Source organism: Myotis lucifugus, unplaced genomic scaffold (assembly GCF_000147115.1).
Source record: "Myotis lucifugus unplaced genomic scaffold, Myoluc2.0 scaffold_348, whole genome shotgun sequence".
Classification (NCBI taxonomy): domain Eukaryota; kingdom Metazoa; phylum Chordata; class Mammalia; order Chiroptera; family Vespertilionidae; genus Myotis; species Myotis lucifugus.
Window position 1 is genome coordinate 272,268 of NW_005871396.1, and position 17,144 is coordinate 289,411.

The 17,144-nt window shown below is 51.1% G+C and overlaps 1 protein-coding gene across 1 annotated transcript in view; it reads left to right on the plus strand.

Annotated features, from left to right (window-relative positions):
* PDE10A (phosphodiesterase 10A) overlaps nucleotides 1-17,144 on the plus strand; it is a 137,710-nt gene that overhangs the window by 114,007 nt on the left and 6,559 nt on the right. The window contains 7 exon segments of the mRNA XM_023764791.1: nucleotides 1,624-1,716; nucleotides 3,982-4,168; nucleotides 7,748-7,890; nucleotides 10,671-10,754; nucleotides 12,181-12,331; nucleotides 13,707-13,862; nucleotides 15,912-16,084. Coding sequence (XP_023620559.1) covers nucleotides 1,624-1,716; nucleotides 3,982-4,168; nucleotides 7,748-7,890; nucleotides 10,671-10,754; nucleotides 12,181-12,331; nucleotides 13,707-13,862; nucleotides 15,912-16,084 — 987 coding nt within the window.

The window sequence follows — 17,144 nt, forward strand, 5'->3', positions numbered from 1 at the left end:
AGCAGTGGGTGCAAGCAGTGACTCTGGTGCCAGCAGCAGGTGCAAGTGCCGGGCAGGACCACAGCGTGTGGGAGCAAAAATTTTTAGTAACCACCAGAGGCTCATCCCGATGACAGCAATCGGCGCCCTGCCTTGGTCTGGGGCCCCTGCTCACCTGTTCCACCATCCCTCCATGGCTGACGCCTGCCATGTTCCACATGCACCCCCTGGTGGTCAGCACATGTCATAGCGACTGGTTGTGCAGTTTGGCTGTTCCGCCATTCAGTCTATTTGCATATTAGCCTTTTATTATATAGGATGATCATCTCTTATAATGTGGAAACTAGTATGAAAGTTCTGTCTAGCTATAGCAGTGCGACAAGATTGTGGATTGCAGACATCTTGGTTAAAACATTTCAAAATAACTGCATGACTGATGATAATATTGTATCAGAAAACTGTATATGAGAGAATCCTATATAATAAAAGGGTAATATGCAAATTGATCCTAACAGCAGAGCGACTGGGAATGACTGGTCACTATGACACACACTGACCACCAGGGGGCAGACGCTCAATGCAGGAGCTGCCCTCTGGTGGTCAGGGCGCTCTCACAGGGGGGAGCTCTGCTCAGCCACAAGCCAGGCTGATGGTTGCCAGTACAGCGGTGGTGGTGGGAACCTCTCCTGCCTCCTCAGTAGCGCTAAGGATGTCCGACTGCACCTAGGCCTGCTCCCCGCTGGCAAGTGGACATCCCCCGAGGGCTCCTGGGCTGCCAGAGGGATGTCTGACTGCCAGCTTAGGCCCAATGCCCCAGGGAGCGGGCCTAAGGCAGCAGGTGGTCATTCCCCGAGGGGTCCCAGACTGCGAGAGGGCACAGGCCGGGCTGAAGGACCCTCCCGAGTGCACAAATTTTTATGCACTGGGCCTCTAGTGTGTTTATAATAGAAAATGTTGATATTAAATATCAAAACATAATTAAGTATAGACAATGCTTGTATTTTGACTATTTTTAAATTCAGCAAATTAGAGAAATAAAAACAGTAGGAGTTTTAAAGTGTGTTATTTTTATAGAGTGCTGTATTGCAAATGCCTTAGCATTCCAGTCCTATGTCCTCTCTCAGAAATCAGCCGTGACTTACGATTCTGGTTATATATGTGGTAGGACGTGCACTGCTATAGAGCTGTGTTCTTGCTTTCCTTGTACCATTGATATGTTGCAAATTTTAGCAAATTACTGAACCCAAATGGGCCTCAGTTCCCACCACAGTGAGAATTAACGCAGAAGATGTAGGTGGAAGTGTATTGTAAATTATAGTAGTGTACATTGTCAATACGAAGGATTGCTATTGGTCAGTGCAGGAGAATGCTAATTAATTTTTCAATTTCAGTTTGTGGTTCAGTATAAGTTCATATATTTTGAATTATATCTTAAATCAAGGTCTCAACTGATTACTGTGCAATGTTTTTCTGCTTTACCTTTGCACAGTTTATAATAATAATATGATTTAGAATGTGTGAATGTAAAGTGAACCCAAGCATTTAAAGTGCTTTTCTGTTCAGTGTTTGGTGGCAGTAAACAGGTTCAGAGTGGGGGACAGCCTCTGTGTTTAACGAGCATGCTCCTCTCTCCTGTATTTGCAGGTTTTCCATTGAGAAAGGGATTGCTGGCCAGGTCGCGCGGACGGGGGAGGTGCTGAACATCCCGGACGCCTACGCAGACCCGCGCTTCAACAGGTGCAGCGAGCAGCTCTGTCCCCCTTGGCTTCTGCCCTCCTGCTGAGGCCCCTGGCTGAGGACACTGGGCTGAGGCCCCTGGGCTGAGACCCCTGGCTGAGGACATTGGGCTGAGGCCCCTGGGCTGAGACCCCTGGGCTGAGACCCCTGGGCTGAGGCCCCTGGGCTGAGACCCCTGGGCTGAGGCCCCTGGGCTGAGACCCCTGGGCTGAGACTGCTGTGCAGCCCGAGCTCACACCCCATCACAGTCCGTCCTTTCCTCTCAGCTCTGGAACTCTTTGCAGCGACCCTGTTATCAGGAGTCAGTGCTTTCAGATACTTCACAATGATGGGCACCAGACCATTAGCGAGACCCAGCTAATGGGGTTTAAAATATTATAAAAGCAACAAAAAGCAAAAGTGTGCAGTTACAAAGCTGCTTGTTTCTGTGGTGCCATCACTTTGTCCCGAGCGCACTCTGGTAGCACCTGGTCGTAAGGGCCCACTTTAGGGGGACTGTCCTGTCACTGACGGCTCTAGGGGGACCGGGTAAGTGACTTCATCTCCGAGCTTTAGTGTCCTCCTCTGCCAGATGGGTACGATGGTGCCTATCTTGTGGTTCTGTTTTTATTTCACGATCAGAGGAAATGTTTATACCTGTCTGTCCGCTTTGCCTGGCACGCGGAGTGGGCACGGGCACGGTGGCTGCTTCTGTCAGAAGCTGTGAGGGTCGGAGCAGGAGGGCGAGAGGGTTTGGTTTTGTTCTGTTTTGTGTTTCTTCGGAGAACTAGAAACTGAACCATGTAATAATAAATTTAATAAACCTCTAGAAATTGAGTCTTAAGATTGATGCTGTGATTATTAGGGAGTAATAGTTCAGATATTTTGACCAGAGTGTTGAGTTAAATCAAGCATTCAGTTTATTTTAAGAGACACTTAAACGAAATAAACAATAGGAAGTTCTATCAGGTATTTTTTGATTAATGTCAAACATACACAGCTCGTACATAAACACGGATTGTATCTATTCTAGTGATGTGTTTTATCAATAAGGAGTATGCTGAATGTCTGCTTTTTCAGAAAAGCGCAAACTCTATTTGATAAATAGGCACGGATTTTAGCAGACACCTCACAACACAAGCCATGTGAACGGCCAGGAAATGCAGCGTGTTTGAGGTGAGGGAACATGAACTTAATTGAGGGTGAGATCCCACTACACACGGACGTGAATGGCTAAGATTTTTAAGGTCAACATTAGCGAGGGCTGGCAGGGGCGAGGGACAGGCCGCTTCCACATTGCGGATGGGACGTGTGATGGGACAGCGCTCGGAAAGCAGTTTGTGGTTCTTGTAAAGATAAGCAGGTGCTGACTGTCCTCGGTCAGCTCTGCTCGGGTGTTGCCAAGAAAAACCGTAACCCCTGTCCACGAAGAGGTGGAAGCCAATCTTCAACGCGGCCTTGTTCATACTCGCCACACACCAGCCGTCAGCCATTAGTCATGTCCACGAACCGGTGAGTGGGTCAATAAACGGTGACACATCCGGACCATAGAATCCTACTCAGCGATCAAACGGCTGGACCCTGCACGCAGCCCCATGGCCGTGTCTCAGAAACACTAGCTTCAATGGGAGGATCCAGGCACACAGATCCCATCCCACTAGTTGCCTAGTTTCACGGCTGCCTCTGTGGAATGGAGTCTTACTTTTAAAAAGTATTTCCTCAACTTCCAAGTGGGCAAACTTCTACTGAGAGTCAGAGCAGTGCTTTGGGCTTCGCCGGCCACGGCGTCTCTGCTGGGGGCTGGGCAGTGCCGTAGGGAGCGGTGTGGTCTAGTCCACGAGAGCTCCGTGTGCAGACGGGATGGGGTGCGGGCCCGCTCTGCACACCCATGTATGTTTGCAAAGCAAGTTCACCTCACAGTGTAGCCAAGGCCAAAGGCACATGCTCTCTCACCACATTGATTCTAGTTTTCTCTGGATCAGCAGTTGGTGTTATCCCAGTAATGCTGGGTCCTTACAACGGAGCAATAAGCCGAAGGCCTCTGGTCCTGTTCTGAAAAGCTCTTGAGAACAAAAGAACAAACTGGTTAGAATGTTTTTGAAAAGGTTTAAGTAGAGCACTTTCAAATGCCACATGGTCCTTGAATTTGGAAGCTAACGGCTCCATTAGAGGTATTTGTAATAGAAGCACGTAATTTGCAAAGTGGAGTTGAGGTTTATGGTAGAATAAGTTGTTTACCTTCTGTTTTGTGTGTGTGTGTGCGTGTGTGTGGTTCTCCCCCCCCAGGGAGGTGGACCTGTACACGGGCTACACCACACGCAACATCCTGTGCATGCCCATCGTGAGCCGTGGCAGCGTGATCGGCGTGGTGCAGATGGTGAACAAGATCAGCGGCAGCGCCTTCTCCAAAACGGACGAGAACAACTTCAAGATGTTCGCCGTCTTCTGTGCGTTAGCCTTGCACTGTGCCAACGTGAGTGATGCTTTTAAATACCTTTCTCACTACTCAATAGTAACTTTAAAACAATGGCAATAAAGTAGTGTAAGGGGTGTCTTTTTTTTCCATTTAAGTTTCCTTCATTAAACCAAAAACACTCAAATTTAGAAAAAGCCATGCCTTGGAAGAAAAAAAAAATCTAATATTTTGCATTTATTTCAAGGTGTGAATCTGTTTTTTAAAAAAACAAAGTTGCCCTAGCCAGTTTGGCTCAGTGGATAGAGCGACGGCCTGAGGACTGAGGATCCTGGGTTTGATTCCGGTCAAGGGCACATGCCCAGGTTGCAGGCTCAATCCCTAGTAGGGGGCGTGCAGGAGCAGCCGATCGATGATTCTCAGTGATTGTCTCTCATCTTTGATGTTTCTGTCTCTCCCTCTCCCTTCCTCTCTGAAATCAATACAAATATATTGGGGGGAAAAAAGTTGAAACGAGGTGAAATGTTCAAGCCTAAGGTCTGTATCTCAGTGTCCACTGGGATGAATGAGGAAGCGCTCTCGGAGCCTCACTGTCTGTCACCGCAGGGCCTCTGCGGGCCTCATGCGGAGCGGAGCCCTGAGGACGTGAGGACGGTGGTGCCCAGGAGCAGAGGCTCACCTGTCCTGCCTGCTTGCCCACCCTGTGAAGTCTCCCTTTAAAGTAGTTGAATTTACCATCTTTTCCATTTTTCCATTTTCAATGAGTTGAACATTTAGTCTGTTATAAACTAAGATTCCTTTCGTGACAGGACTGGGATTTCGAAGTTAGGGAACATTTTATTAACTTTCTGATAAAGTGCAATCAGTAGAAATGGGAGTTATACCACCTTAATAATTTAGAGAAATTGCCTTTTTGGAGAGCGAACCATGTTCCACAGGATTAATTTTGTAACTAATGGAAACGGCTTAACCAGAACTAGGACCAAAAATGGGGGGAAAACTGCAGCTCAGAGCTCCTTCCTGAGGGCACCCAGCTTCCTTTGTGGCGCCAGGGCGCCCTCTGCTGGGGGACATTGAGTGTTGCGTGGCTCATCGGAAAGAAACAGGATATCAGCTATCTTTTTGCTTCAGATTCTATCTCTCTCCCATAAATAAAAACAGTGACACCTTACATTTGTTTATCTTCAGAGTTGCAGAGAATGTAATTTCCAGTATATTCTGAGTATTGATTTTTATCTTTTAAATGAATCCAGTGGAATCTAAGTGCTGTAGCAACTTGATACCTATACAGCCCATTTGAAAAAACAATGGCAAGCTCCAGTGATTGGAAAGTCAGCATCATTCTCTTCCCTCTCTGCACATATTTCTATGACCCACCAAAGTTTGTTCTAATACAACATCTTCATGCCCCTCCCCGTGTCTTCACGTGGTCCTTCTGCGGTTCCTGTCTGTTTCCAGTCTCCTCTCCTTGTAAGGACTCTAGTTGTACTGGGTTAGGGCCGCCCCGTTGAGCTCATTTTGCCTTAATTACCTCTTTAAAGACCCAGTCTGTAAACGCGATCACATTCGAAGGGCTAGGGTTTCCATGTCTGAATTGTGGGAACACATTCCGCCCCTAACAGGTGCTGGGTATGGAGCTGACCCGGGCCTGTCCTGTCTCCGTTCATCGGGACCCGTCCCCCACTCTGTCCTGCAGGCCGGGGCTGTGGAGCATGTAGTCCAGTTTGAGGAGCGTGATGGACTATCACAGAGTGATGTGCTCTCGCCCCTGCAGGCAGGCACCGCCCATTCCCGTGGTGGTGGCCCCTCGACGGAGGTTTCTCCACTGGGACTTGCCCCCTGGTCTCATTGTTTCAGCAGAGAGTTTACCCAGAAGCCTCGGCGTGCATTTCTCTTTCTGTTTCTCTGGTTGCATGTTGGCAACTCTAGTCTGACCCACAGAGCCCCTTCCGTCTCACTGTCGTCCCCGGAGCCTTGCTCTCCGACGGCCCCCGATGCAGCATCGCTTGTGTGCCTAGTTGTTGTTCCCGTTTGTGTTTAAGGGGCCAAGAGCACTGTTCTCCTCATTAGAAGATGGAAGCAGGGAGAGTTTCATTGAAGCAGTTTCTCTGAAATTGATTCCAAATGAGCTGAGGAAAGTGGACACGGAAGCTTTAGTTTGCTCACAGCCACACAGCAAGCGGCATTAACACTGAACAAGAAAATAATTGTTTTCCCAGCAAACTCCCGTCCTGAAGAGAGCACTTTGGAGACAGATGTTTACCGTTGTTTCCTTGGCCTGAACCTGGTTGATGATACAGGGCAGGCAGAGGCCAGTGTGCAGTTGTCGGTGTGGATGGTAGCGCACTGACCAGTCCGAACACAAGAACAGACTCTTCCACTGCCCACAGCTGTAAACCTTCGCTTCTGTAAAGACTCAGCTGTTTAGTTTTCAGGATTAACTGATGGAGATTCCTGAAAACAGAAGTGGATCTGAGTTTCAACCAAAATATTAGCTGTTAGGGAACGAAACTACAAGTGGCCGTTTAAGAACAGGCAGGACTAGCGTCGTTCCATTGGGATCCACGTGCTTTCTGGCGCAGCCTTCAGCTTTCTGGAAATAAGCCTGGAAATAGGTTAAACTGAGCCAGACATTAACGTCACCAGCCCACTGAATAGTAAAGAAAGAGCATGACAACTGATAACATTCAGTTACAGTGATTTTATTTTAATGTATGTCATTGTTTAATGAGAACAGAAGGCCCTGTTTAGTAACCATGAAAATGGGTACTTTCAAACATTCCTGTTTCAGTGTGTTTTATAACATGACCTGTCAGCACAGTGCGCGTGCGCAGTTGCTAAAGGAATGTCCATGTGTTGGGCCTGAGTCTCCAACGTTCCTGACTAACAAAGGACTTCGCTGTCAAGCTTCTGAGACTCCCGGACGGGAGGACCGAGACCAAGAATGAAGCTCAACATTTTAAAAGGAGACAGAAAAGCACCTTCCCTCTTGACTCGCTCAGTCTCTGCCTGTCTCCATTCAGGGTTTTTAATAAAAGCCCACGTTCAGGCCCTATAACAACAGACTGCATGGCTTCTGCACAGCCGGGGTGGATGTTCCGTTCCTGTAGCTGGGAGTCCAAGAGTGAGGTGCGGGCCGGTGAATGCCCAGCCATCTCACCACCCAGAGAGAATGCCTGCTAAAAAGACAGCTGGCCCTGGCCGGTGTGGCTCAGTGGATAGAGTGTCAGCCTGCGGACTGAGGGTCCTGGGTTTGATTCTGGTCAAAGGCACATACATACCTTGGTTTCAGGCTCCTTCCCGGGCCCTGGTTGGGGCACGTGCAGGAGGCAACCAATCGATGTGTTTCTCTCACACCGATATTTCCCTCTGTCTTCCCTTCTCTCTTTCACTCTCTCTAAAAAGTTAATGGAAAAATATCCTTGGGTGAGGATTCACAACAACAGCAACAAAAAGACAGCTGTTCCAGGGTTACTCAGTCTTTTCAAACACACGTGGTCGTCTGTATTGTACCCGCCAGGTCGCATGGGTGGGGCTCTCCGGTGTTGGTGGAGGTGGAGTAGAAATAGGTTCAGGGGTGGTGATGGTGCCAGACCCTGAGCGGTAATGACGTCACGTCCCCTTACCGTCTGCCTGCAGATGTACCACCGGATCCGCCACTCGGAGTGCATCTACCGCGTGACCATGGAGAAGCTGTCCTACCACAGCATCTGCACCGCCGAGGAGTGGCAGGGCCTCATGCGCTTCACACTGCCCGGGCGCCTCTGCAAGGAGGTGGAGCTGTGAGTTCCCGCCCGGCACGCGGGCTTGGCCAGAGAATTCGGGTCCCAGATGGCTCAGTGCAGGTGCAGCTGCAGCTGCCCTTTCTCCCTTCTGAGGGGATTCCAGGTCTCGGGGTACAACTTGTCCGGGTCTCATATTTAAAAACAAAACTGAACGCAGTTTTGAAACGAGTTAACCTAAAGGTTGGCTGTTCTCTGTAGGCTTCTGTACAGTTTACACGATATAATATTTAATATTTAAATGGTATTTAATATCAGATTCTAAGTTTTCTGTATAACTTTAAATTTACAAATTTGAGAAGCTAGTAATTCAACTTTCCCAATTTGTTTTCCAACCCTATGCTCCATATGCTAATGCATGCAATTGCTGGTGGTAGCACCTCTGGTAATTTGTACACCCATTGTAAGTACAAGCCAACACTGTTTCACGGATAGAAACTTCCAGAAGTGACCCAGAGCTGATAGTTGCCTTATGATTGGGCAGATGGTCGTGTTAAGTTAATTAAACAAGGAGGCCCTGCGATGAGGTGGCCTCACTGCCCTGGTGGCCTAGGTAACAGATGGAAACACAGGTACAGCCCATCCCCAAAGAGCCAGCCACTTCACCTGAGCCAATCAGTGAGCTCCTCTCTCTGCTGCAGCCAATCAGTGAGCTCCTCTCTCTGCTGCCCCTTCTCTGTGGTCTCCCCTCCCTGGATGCAGCCCTCCTCACCACCTTGGGGCTGGCACTGCTGGTTGAATTGATGTTTGCTCAGATCAGCTCATAAAATGTCAACTATGCCTTAGTTTATCTTTTAATGGTATAATAGTATGTATCTATCTATAATAATAAAAGCGTAATATGCTAATTAGACCAGACAGCCGAACGACCTTCCAGATGGAAGTCTGGGCTGCAAGAGCCAAGGCAGCTGCTGTGGCTCCCAGGGCTGAGCCCTTGCACGAATTTCATGCATCTGGCCTCTAGTATATATATAAAAGCCTAAGTGACCATCTGACTGGTAGCTATAACGTGCACTGACCACCAGGGGGCAGATGCTCAACACAGGAGCTGCTGAGCTGCGGTGACTTGGCAGCTGCGGTTCTCGGGTGACCCACCCCAGAATCGGACTCCCTCCTCTCTGGTTCTGGGTGCATCACCCAAGAACTGCCCTCTCGCAATCCGGGACCCCTCGGGGGATGTTGGAGAACTGGTTTCGGCCCAATCCCCGCAGGCCAGGCCGAGGGACCCCACGGGTGCATGAATCCGTGCACCGGGCCTCTAGTTGTGCTATATTAAGAAATGTATACATTTGGCCTTTTAGTTGTTTCCTGGCAGGAGCTCCTAACACCCTGTGATACGGGTGAGGGGGTGTCTTTCCTTGTTTATAATAAAACTCAACTGTACAAGGGTTTATGCCAAGGAAGAACCTTTAGAGCAGTGGTTCTCAACCTTCCTAATGCCGCAACCCTTTAATACAGTTCCTCATGTTGTGGTGACCCCCAGCCATAAAATTATTTTCGTTGCTACTTCATAATTGTAATTTTGCTACTGTTATGAATCGTATTGTAAATATCTGATATGCGGGATGTATTTTCATTGTTCCAAATTGAACATAATGGAAGCATAGTGATTAATCACAAAAACAATATGTAATTATATATGTGTTTTCCGATGGTCTTAGGCGACCCCTGTGAAAGGGTCGTTTGACCCCCAAAGGGGTTGCGACCCACAGGTTGAGAACCGCTGCCTTAGAGGGTGAGGTCTGGGTGTCAGGAACAAGCCATGTGATTAGGACTTCTGGGGGTGCAGGAGGTGGGGATGAGGTCATCATCAAAGGCCAGTGACTTAGTCATGCCTGAGGGTGAGGCCTCCCTCCAGGAAAACCCTGAATAAGGTTTTTATTGTCCTGGGGGGGGGGGGGGAGCCTGAGAGCACGGAGCCTGTGCCTCCCTCCCTTCCCCCGGCTCTTCCTGATGTGCTTCCTTCCCAGTGAACCCCAAGTAGTAAGCAGAGTGCTCCCCGGAGTCAGGGAGCTGTTGTCGCACGTCATCAAACCTCGACTTCGTAGCTGGTTGGCCAGAAATTGGGGTGGCCCGGACTTGCGGTTGTCAAGTGAAGTGAGGGGCAGTCTGTGGGCTGAGGACGGGGCCTATGGCTCTGCTAATCCAGGTGGTGTCGGGACTGACCGGCACTGTGGAATGTCACTGGGTGTCCGCAGAGGATTGGAGAACTGCTCGGTGCAGAAAACGCACACCTTTGGTGTCAGGAATATTATGACTAGAGGACAATGTGTCTTTTTTAAATACTATACCATATACCACTGTGTTTATTTGGGTTAAATGTCAGCAAATTAGCAAATGAAAAATAGGTAAAAACTTTGGGTGTGTGTTTATATTTATGAAATTTTTTGTGGATTTAAATAGGAGATAGGATAATATTCAGCTCTAAAAAAATTTTTTATAAGGTTTTTTACTCCCTTATGTAATGTATATGCATTTTTCATAATAGAACTTTTTTGCTTTTTCATTGCTCTGATAGTAACCACCGCATCCCCTTGTTACAGATTGTTTGAGAGAAAGTTAAGCAATGACAGTGAAGCAAATATTGCACTAAGTTCCTGAGGGCCTGAGTGGCGTTTCCTTCTGGAAACGTCTACGTCCAGCAGAGACGTGACGAGAGGCAGGAGAGCGGCTGACCCCGTCTCCCTCAGTCCTCAGTGGACAGCAGTTCCCCTGCCTCCTTCTCGTTAGCATGTGTCCTGATGTCGGAGTAAACGAGCCTTCTCTGCGTTTCTTTTTAGGTTCCACTTTGACATCGGTCCTTTTGAAAACATGTGGCCTGGGATTTTTGTCTACATGATCCATCGTTCCTGTGGGACGTCCTGGTACGAATGGCCTAGAAACATCCTTTTAGACTGTTGCGTGACATGGCCCCTCCCTCCCTTACCTGGACGCCCTGTCACTTTCGGGGGGGGGGGGGGAGCAGTATTAACACATGCTATATGTAAATTGCCTTTTCTAAAGATTTAATGTTAGAAAGGCTAGTAGACTTGGACAGAGCCGCAGCCCTCTCGTTTTCCCAGTAGCGGCTATGAGCTCTGTCCCTCAGCTCACAGCCATGGATAGAACCAGGTGGCCATTAAAATGGGGGAGTGAACTTAGGCTGTTTAACTGGAAGAGGTAGGAGTTCCCCGTCCACATAACCGCACACTGCTTTGAAGTGTGCTTGGGAATGCACGCATGCATTTGTCTCAACCTTCAACTTCCCTGATGTGCCAGTCAGAACAGGTAGAAAGGAGCAAGGGTCCCCTTCACAGCCCAGGCCTGTGCCAGTCACTTCCTGGGGCTGCTGCTCGCATCGCAGGCCCCTCGCCGCGCGGCCCAGAGGAGCACCTTCCTCTCTCACTGCCCCGCTGCGTGGCGGAGCTTAGCTTCCCCAGAGCCACTGAGGCCCGTGCTTTCTCAGGACCTCAGTGACTCTTTACAAGGGGAGCACACAGGGCGACTGGCTCTGGTTAATCCTCGCCTGCTCGTATGTCAAGGAGGCTGACCACTTGGAACTCTTAAAATGGCATTCCTTACCCTCTAAGGACATTTGAAAATTTTCAGTAGAGAAAATATAGGTTACAGATTTTTAGAAGCTTTTTGAACCCTCATTTCTTTGGTATTTCAAAGAGCCCTGTTTTGTCTTGTGTTTTTGATTTAAGCTGCCTTAAAATCCACTGAGAAAATTGAAGCCCTTCAATAAGTATGAATACATGGTGATATTATAACATAACATATGATAACCATATTGTATAATGAAAATGCCATTTCTACCGTGCACTGTGTCAGGATAGAGTCATCGCTACTAATAGTTTGAGGACCATTTAATTTGGATTCGTTTTAAAAAGATAATCACTCATCACCAAAATCCCCATGGTATACACATTTGTAGTTGGCGAACCTGAATATGCTTTTGGGAAATGATCAGTTCCGAATGCTCTTCAGCAGACCGTCAGAGGTTGTCCGCTGAGCTCGGGTCGGGCTGCCTGTGGGTGAGGAGAGCGATGGGCGGGAGGGATGGGGAGCCACAGCCGGTCAGGTCCTCCTCCCTGGTGGGCGGCCAGCACCTCCGAGAGAAGCTCTTACAGAGCCCTCCCTCCACACTGGCCGGAGAGTCGCGGGGAAGCGTGAGTGAGGGTCCCAGGCGCCTGGACCCGTCCCCAGACCCTCACGGTCACGCGCATTCAGTATAGACGTGTGTGCGGTACAGACCAGAGGCCTCTCCTGGGCGAATTGACTGCCGGCTCCTGTCGTCTCTTCCCACAGCTTTGAGCTTGAGAAGCTGTGCCGCTTCATCATGTCCGTGAAGAAGAACTACCGGCGGGTGCCCTACCACAACTGGAAGCACGCAGTGACCGTGGCGCACTGCATGTACGCCATCCTGCAGAACAACCTGGGGCTCTTCTCCGACCTGGAGGTAGGCGCCGCGGGCTCCCTCCCCAGGACCTGTGTCCCTGTCACCTCGGTGTCGGGCACGCGGGTGGCGTGGATGTTCGACAGGCTCCGGGACAGACCCCAGCTCCGTGACTCACAGGAGCACGTTGTAGAGACGGCCACACCCAGGCTTGTGCCGTAGGGTTTTGAGTAAGAAGTGCAGATACACAAACTCTAGCTTCACTGAACAATGCCCAAGGGAAGAGTAGTGTCTGCAGCCTTTCCTCCTTGTCAGTCTGCTGAGGGATGTAGCAGTGGCTTCCCCGTGGCCTCCTGCTCTGGGTACATGGACACTCCCACTGATGGGCCACCCGGAGCAGGAAATGCAATTCCGACCTCAGTGCGCACGCGATCCCCTCTTGCAGGAAGCAGGGCCCTGAGGGGTGTCACTGCTTCCCCTGCCTTCTCACACCTGGTGTGGGTCCACAGGGGAGGCTTTCCAGCTCAGAGCTGGGAGGCTCTGGGACGGCTCGTCCGTTCTTGCCCCGCTGTGCGCTGGGCCCACTGTGTGCTGGGCCTGCTGTGCGCTGGGCCCACTGTGCGCTGGGGGGTCGGAGCTTAGCCCCTGCCACAAGCATTCCAGATCTGGAGCTGCCTGTTGCCGCACACACCCTCTCCGCCCAGCCTCTGCGCAGCCCTCACAGTGGTCCCGTCTCTCCTCTTCCATCACCGGTGTCCTGCTCCAGGAGACCCCTAGCCATGGAGGGAAGGGAGCCCCCCTCTCTGTGATAATGAAGTTGTCTTGTCGCCGTTCCCTGGCTCATGCAGGGTACAAGGCCTATGAGGTCCTCAGCCTCCCCCCTCCGTCTCTCTGTCCTCCTCTCCCCGTGGTCCCCGAGCCACAGCCTCCCTGACCTGCTGGCTTTCCAGGAAGGCCCACCTGCGCCCTCCTTGTCTTCAGGTCCCTGCTCACCTGTGTCCCTCCCAGGGCTGCTGGGCCTGCCTCCCGCCGTCCCTGCAGCCTGCTCGCCTCTTAGGTGATCTGCCATGCTGCACATGTCCTGTGACTTAGCTGTCACCCTCCTAGTTTACAATGACTGTGACGTGTTGGAATTTAACACGAGCAGGTTGCTCACGGAGGACGAGGCTGCCCCCTCCCTGGCGTATCTGCTTCTCTGTCGCCAGGAGCCTTGGCTTTCTTGACTCCCCCTGCCCTCTTCACAGAGTGAGGAGGGAGCATTTGACTCAAGTTCATAAGCAGGAAAGCCCAGAGGTTTAGAAGCAGTTAGACTTGGATTCAGAGTTTCCTGAGGAGCTGCTGGTGGGGGCGGCAGAGGCGGTGTGGCAGGAGTGACGGCCGTGGGCCTCCATGGCCCGCTCTTGGTTTTCAATGCCTGTGCCCTGTGTTGTGTTTACAGCGCAAAGGACTGCTGATCGCGTGTCTGTGCCACGACCTGGACCACAGGGGCTTCAGCAACAGCTACCTGCAGAAGTTCGACCACCCGCTGGCCGCGCTCTACTCCACGTCCACCATGGAGCAGCACCACTTCTCCCAGACCGTGTCCATCCTGCAGGTGGGCCGGCCGCTCGCTGGGCCGCACCCAGGCAGGGCTGGGCAGTGGGGGCTTCATTCTGGAGCCTGGTACACAGTCAGTGCTAGTGACTGTGGGTTTAGGGCAAGAATCCCTTGTGATGATTTTGAGTGTATTTTGAGTTGCATTTGACGTTTCAGTACATGGCACCCTACACTTTGTAGTTCAGACTGTTTCTTAACGCTGGGCCTTGGACACAGTAGGTCCTAAACTGCTGCCATCCTCACACAGGGAAGCCCTGCGGACTGAGTATCTGTGAAATGAGCACCCGTGTCCCTCACTTGGTGATGGAAAGATATGGCTGAGGCAGGAAGGCGTGCTCTGGCGGGCGGGGGGTGGGGGAGGGCACTGCGTCCTTAGCATCCCCATGGCTAGCGCTGGAGGCCTCTTGGCACTGGGTAGATCTCAGCACGGGGCAGGTGTCAGCACCAGGCAGGTGTCAGCACCGGGCAGATGTTAGCACCAGGCAGGTCTCAGCACCGGGCAGATGTAGCACCAGACAGGTCTCAGCACCGGGCAGATGTAGCACCAGACAGGTGTCAGCACCGGGCAGATGTAGCACCAGACAGGTGTCAGCACTGGGCAGATGTAGCACCAGACAGGTGTCAGCACCGGGCAGATGTAGCACCAGACAGGTGTCAGCACCGGGCAGATGTTAGCACCTGGCAGGTGTCAGCACCGGGCAGATGTTAGCACCTGGCAGGTGTCAGCACCGGGCAGATGTTAGCACCTGGCAGGTGTCGGCACCGGGCAGATGTTAGCACCTGGCAGGTGTCAGCACCTGGCAGGTCTCAGCACCGGGCAGGTCTCGGCATCAGGCAGGTCTCAGCACCGGGTGGACTCCCTGGTGTCTCTGACCTTAGGATCTGGAGGACCTACAGAACCCACTCACCTGCTTCCATGGAGATAAGAATGTATGGGCCGCTCACCCATTTGGGACTTTAGAAACATTGTTGAGTTTACAGTTCTTTACCAATTGGGATATAAATGTATTGTATTTCTTCATGAGGTTTTAAGTTATTAACTAACTAGAGGCCCGGTGCACGAAGTTCGTGCACAGAGGGGGCTGTGTGTCCCTCAGCCCAGCCTGCACCCTCTCCAATTTGGGATCCCTCTCATAATCCAGGACTGCTGGCTCCCAACCGCTCGCCTGCCTGCCTGCCTGATTGCCCCTAACCACTTCTGCCTGCCAGCCTGATCACCCCCTAACCACTCCCTGCCACCCTGATCAATGCCTTACTGCTCCCCTGCCAGCCTGATTGCCCCTAACTGCCCTCCTCTGCCAGCCTGGTCACCCCTAACTGTCCTCCCCTGCCAGCCTGGTCACCCCTAACTGCCCTCCCCTGCAGGCCTGGTCACCCCTACCTGCTCTTCCCTGCAGGCCTGGTCCTCCCCAACTGTCCTCCCCTGCAGGCCTGGTCACCCCTAACTGCCCTCCCCTGCCAGCCATCTTGTGGCCACATGGGGATGGCCATCTTGTGTTGGAGTGATGGTCAATTTGCATATTACCTCTTTATTAGATAGGATGTGAAATTGGAGCTTTAAACATATTTTTGTATCCAGTAATACTTTATTTGTGGATACAAAAATTAGAATTTCATAGATACTCTTCTTTTTAAATTATCTTTTTAATTAAACTTATTGAGGTGACATTGGTTAATAGAATTATAGGTTTCAAGTGCACAATTCTACGCGACATCATCTGTATATTGCACTGTGTGCCCACCACCCAGAGTCATGTCTCCTTCCATCCCCATATTTTTGACCCCCTTAACCCTTTACTGCCTACCCCTTCCCTCTGGGAACCCCTTCCCTCTGGTGTTTTGTTTCCCCCACGCCTGGTCATTTGTGTGCCCAATGCCATTGGCTGACTATACAGTAGGTTACAGTTGTTCCTGTGGAAGATAACAGTCATTAACAAGTCATAACACAAGGATAAACCCTGTGTAACTGTGACCTGCTCTTGTTTGGAGGAACTGAAAGCGTGGGGGTGTGAGCAGGTGCCTGTCACTGGTGTGCTTGTCTCCACAGCTGGAAGGGCACAACATCTTCTCCACGCTGAGCTCCAGCGAGTACGAGCAGGTGCTGGAGATCATCCGCAAAGCCATCATCGCCACGGACCTCGCCCTCTACTTCGGCAACAGGAAGCAGCTGGAGGAGATGCACCAGACGGGCTCGCTGAACCTCAACAACCAGTCCCACAGGTGCACGTCCTGAGCAGCGTGGGGGAACCCGGGAGTGCTTGGTGCTTGGGGCATCCATCGGAGTGCCACTGGTCCTTTCAAATGTCCTCTCCCATCGGTCGGTCATTCCAGTCAGTGTTTTGTTTTATATACTCGAGGCCCAGTGCGTGCAATTCGTGCACTGGTAGGGTGCCTAGCGGCTGCTGCTGCCAGCCAGGGCCTCCCTCTTCCCCGGCCAGCCCCGCCCCCTGGTCAAACTCTCGGACGAACTCCCGGTCGAGGGGACAATTTGCATACTACGCCTTTATTATATAGGATTGAGATTTCTTTTTGGCTCATTTTTATAGCTTCTGTATCTCTCGTAAAATTTCCCAATTTCTTCACCCCTTGTAGCCAAATATGTATTTCCCTGAAGGTTCCCACACACTTGTCAGTTATGTTAAGTCCTCATCTGTGAACGGAGTGGCAGTGCCTCCCAGGTGTGCTGTCCAGAGGGCCTGGAGCCGTGAAGACAGCTCTGACAAAGCAGAAGCCAGATCCGCAGACCTTGACCCGACATGAGGCTCCCTGTGTTAGTGAAGTGACAACCGTCAGACGGGGCGCGGTGTTAGTGTGGACAGACAGGCCCGCGCGTGCAGGAGGCTCACGCTAGAGCAGGGGTGGGCAAACCTTTTGACTCGAGGGCCACAATGGGTTCTTAAACTGGACCGGAGGGCCAGAAACAAAAGCATGGATGGAGTGTTTGTGTGACCTAATATAAATTCAAAGTAAATATCATTACATAAAACCGTAGAGTCACTTTAAGCTGGACGGATGCGGCCCGCGACCCGAAGGTGAACCGGCCATCGACAAGAGGTAAAGAGACGCTAAACTCAAAATCCGTGCACCATGCGTGCCCAGGGTGCGGGTGCACATTCGCCCATAGGGGGAGGGAGCCAGCCCCTTCCGAAAGCCTGGGTCAAGACCACGCGGCTTCTGCTTAAAGACCCCGTAGAGGCTGGAGCCTGCCAAATTCTGGTGGGCCGGCGGCCTTCACGCAACCTCGGTTGAAGAGAGGGTCAAAATGCCACTTTAAACCAGG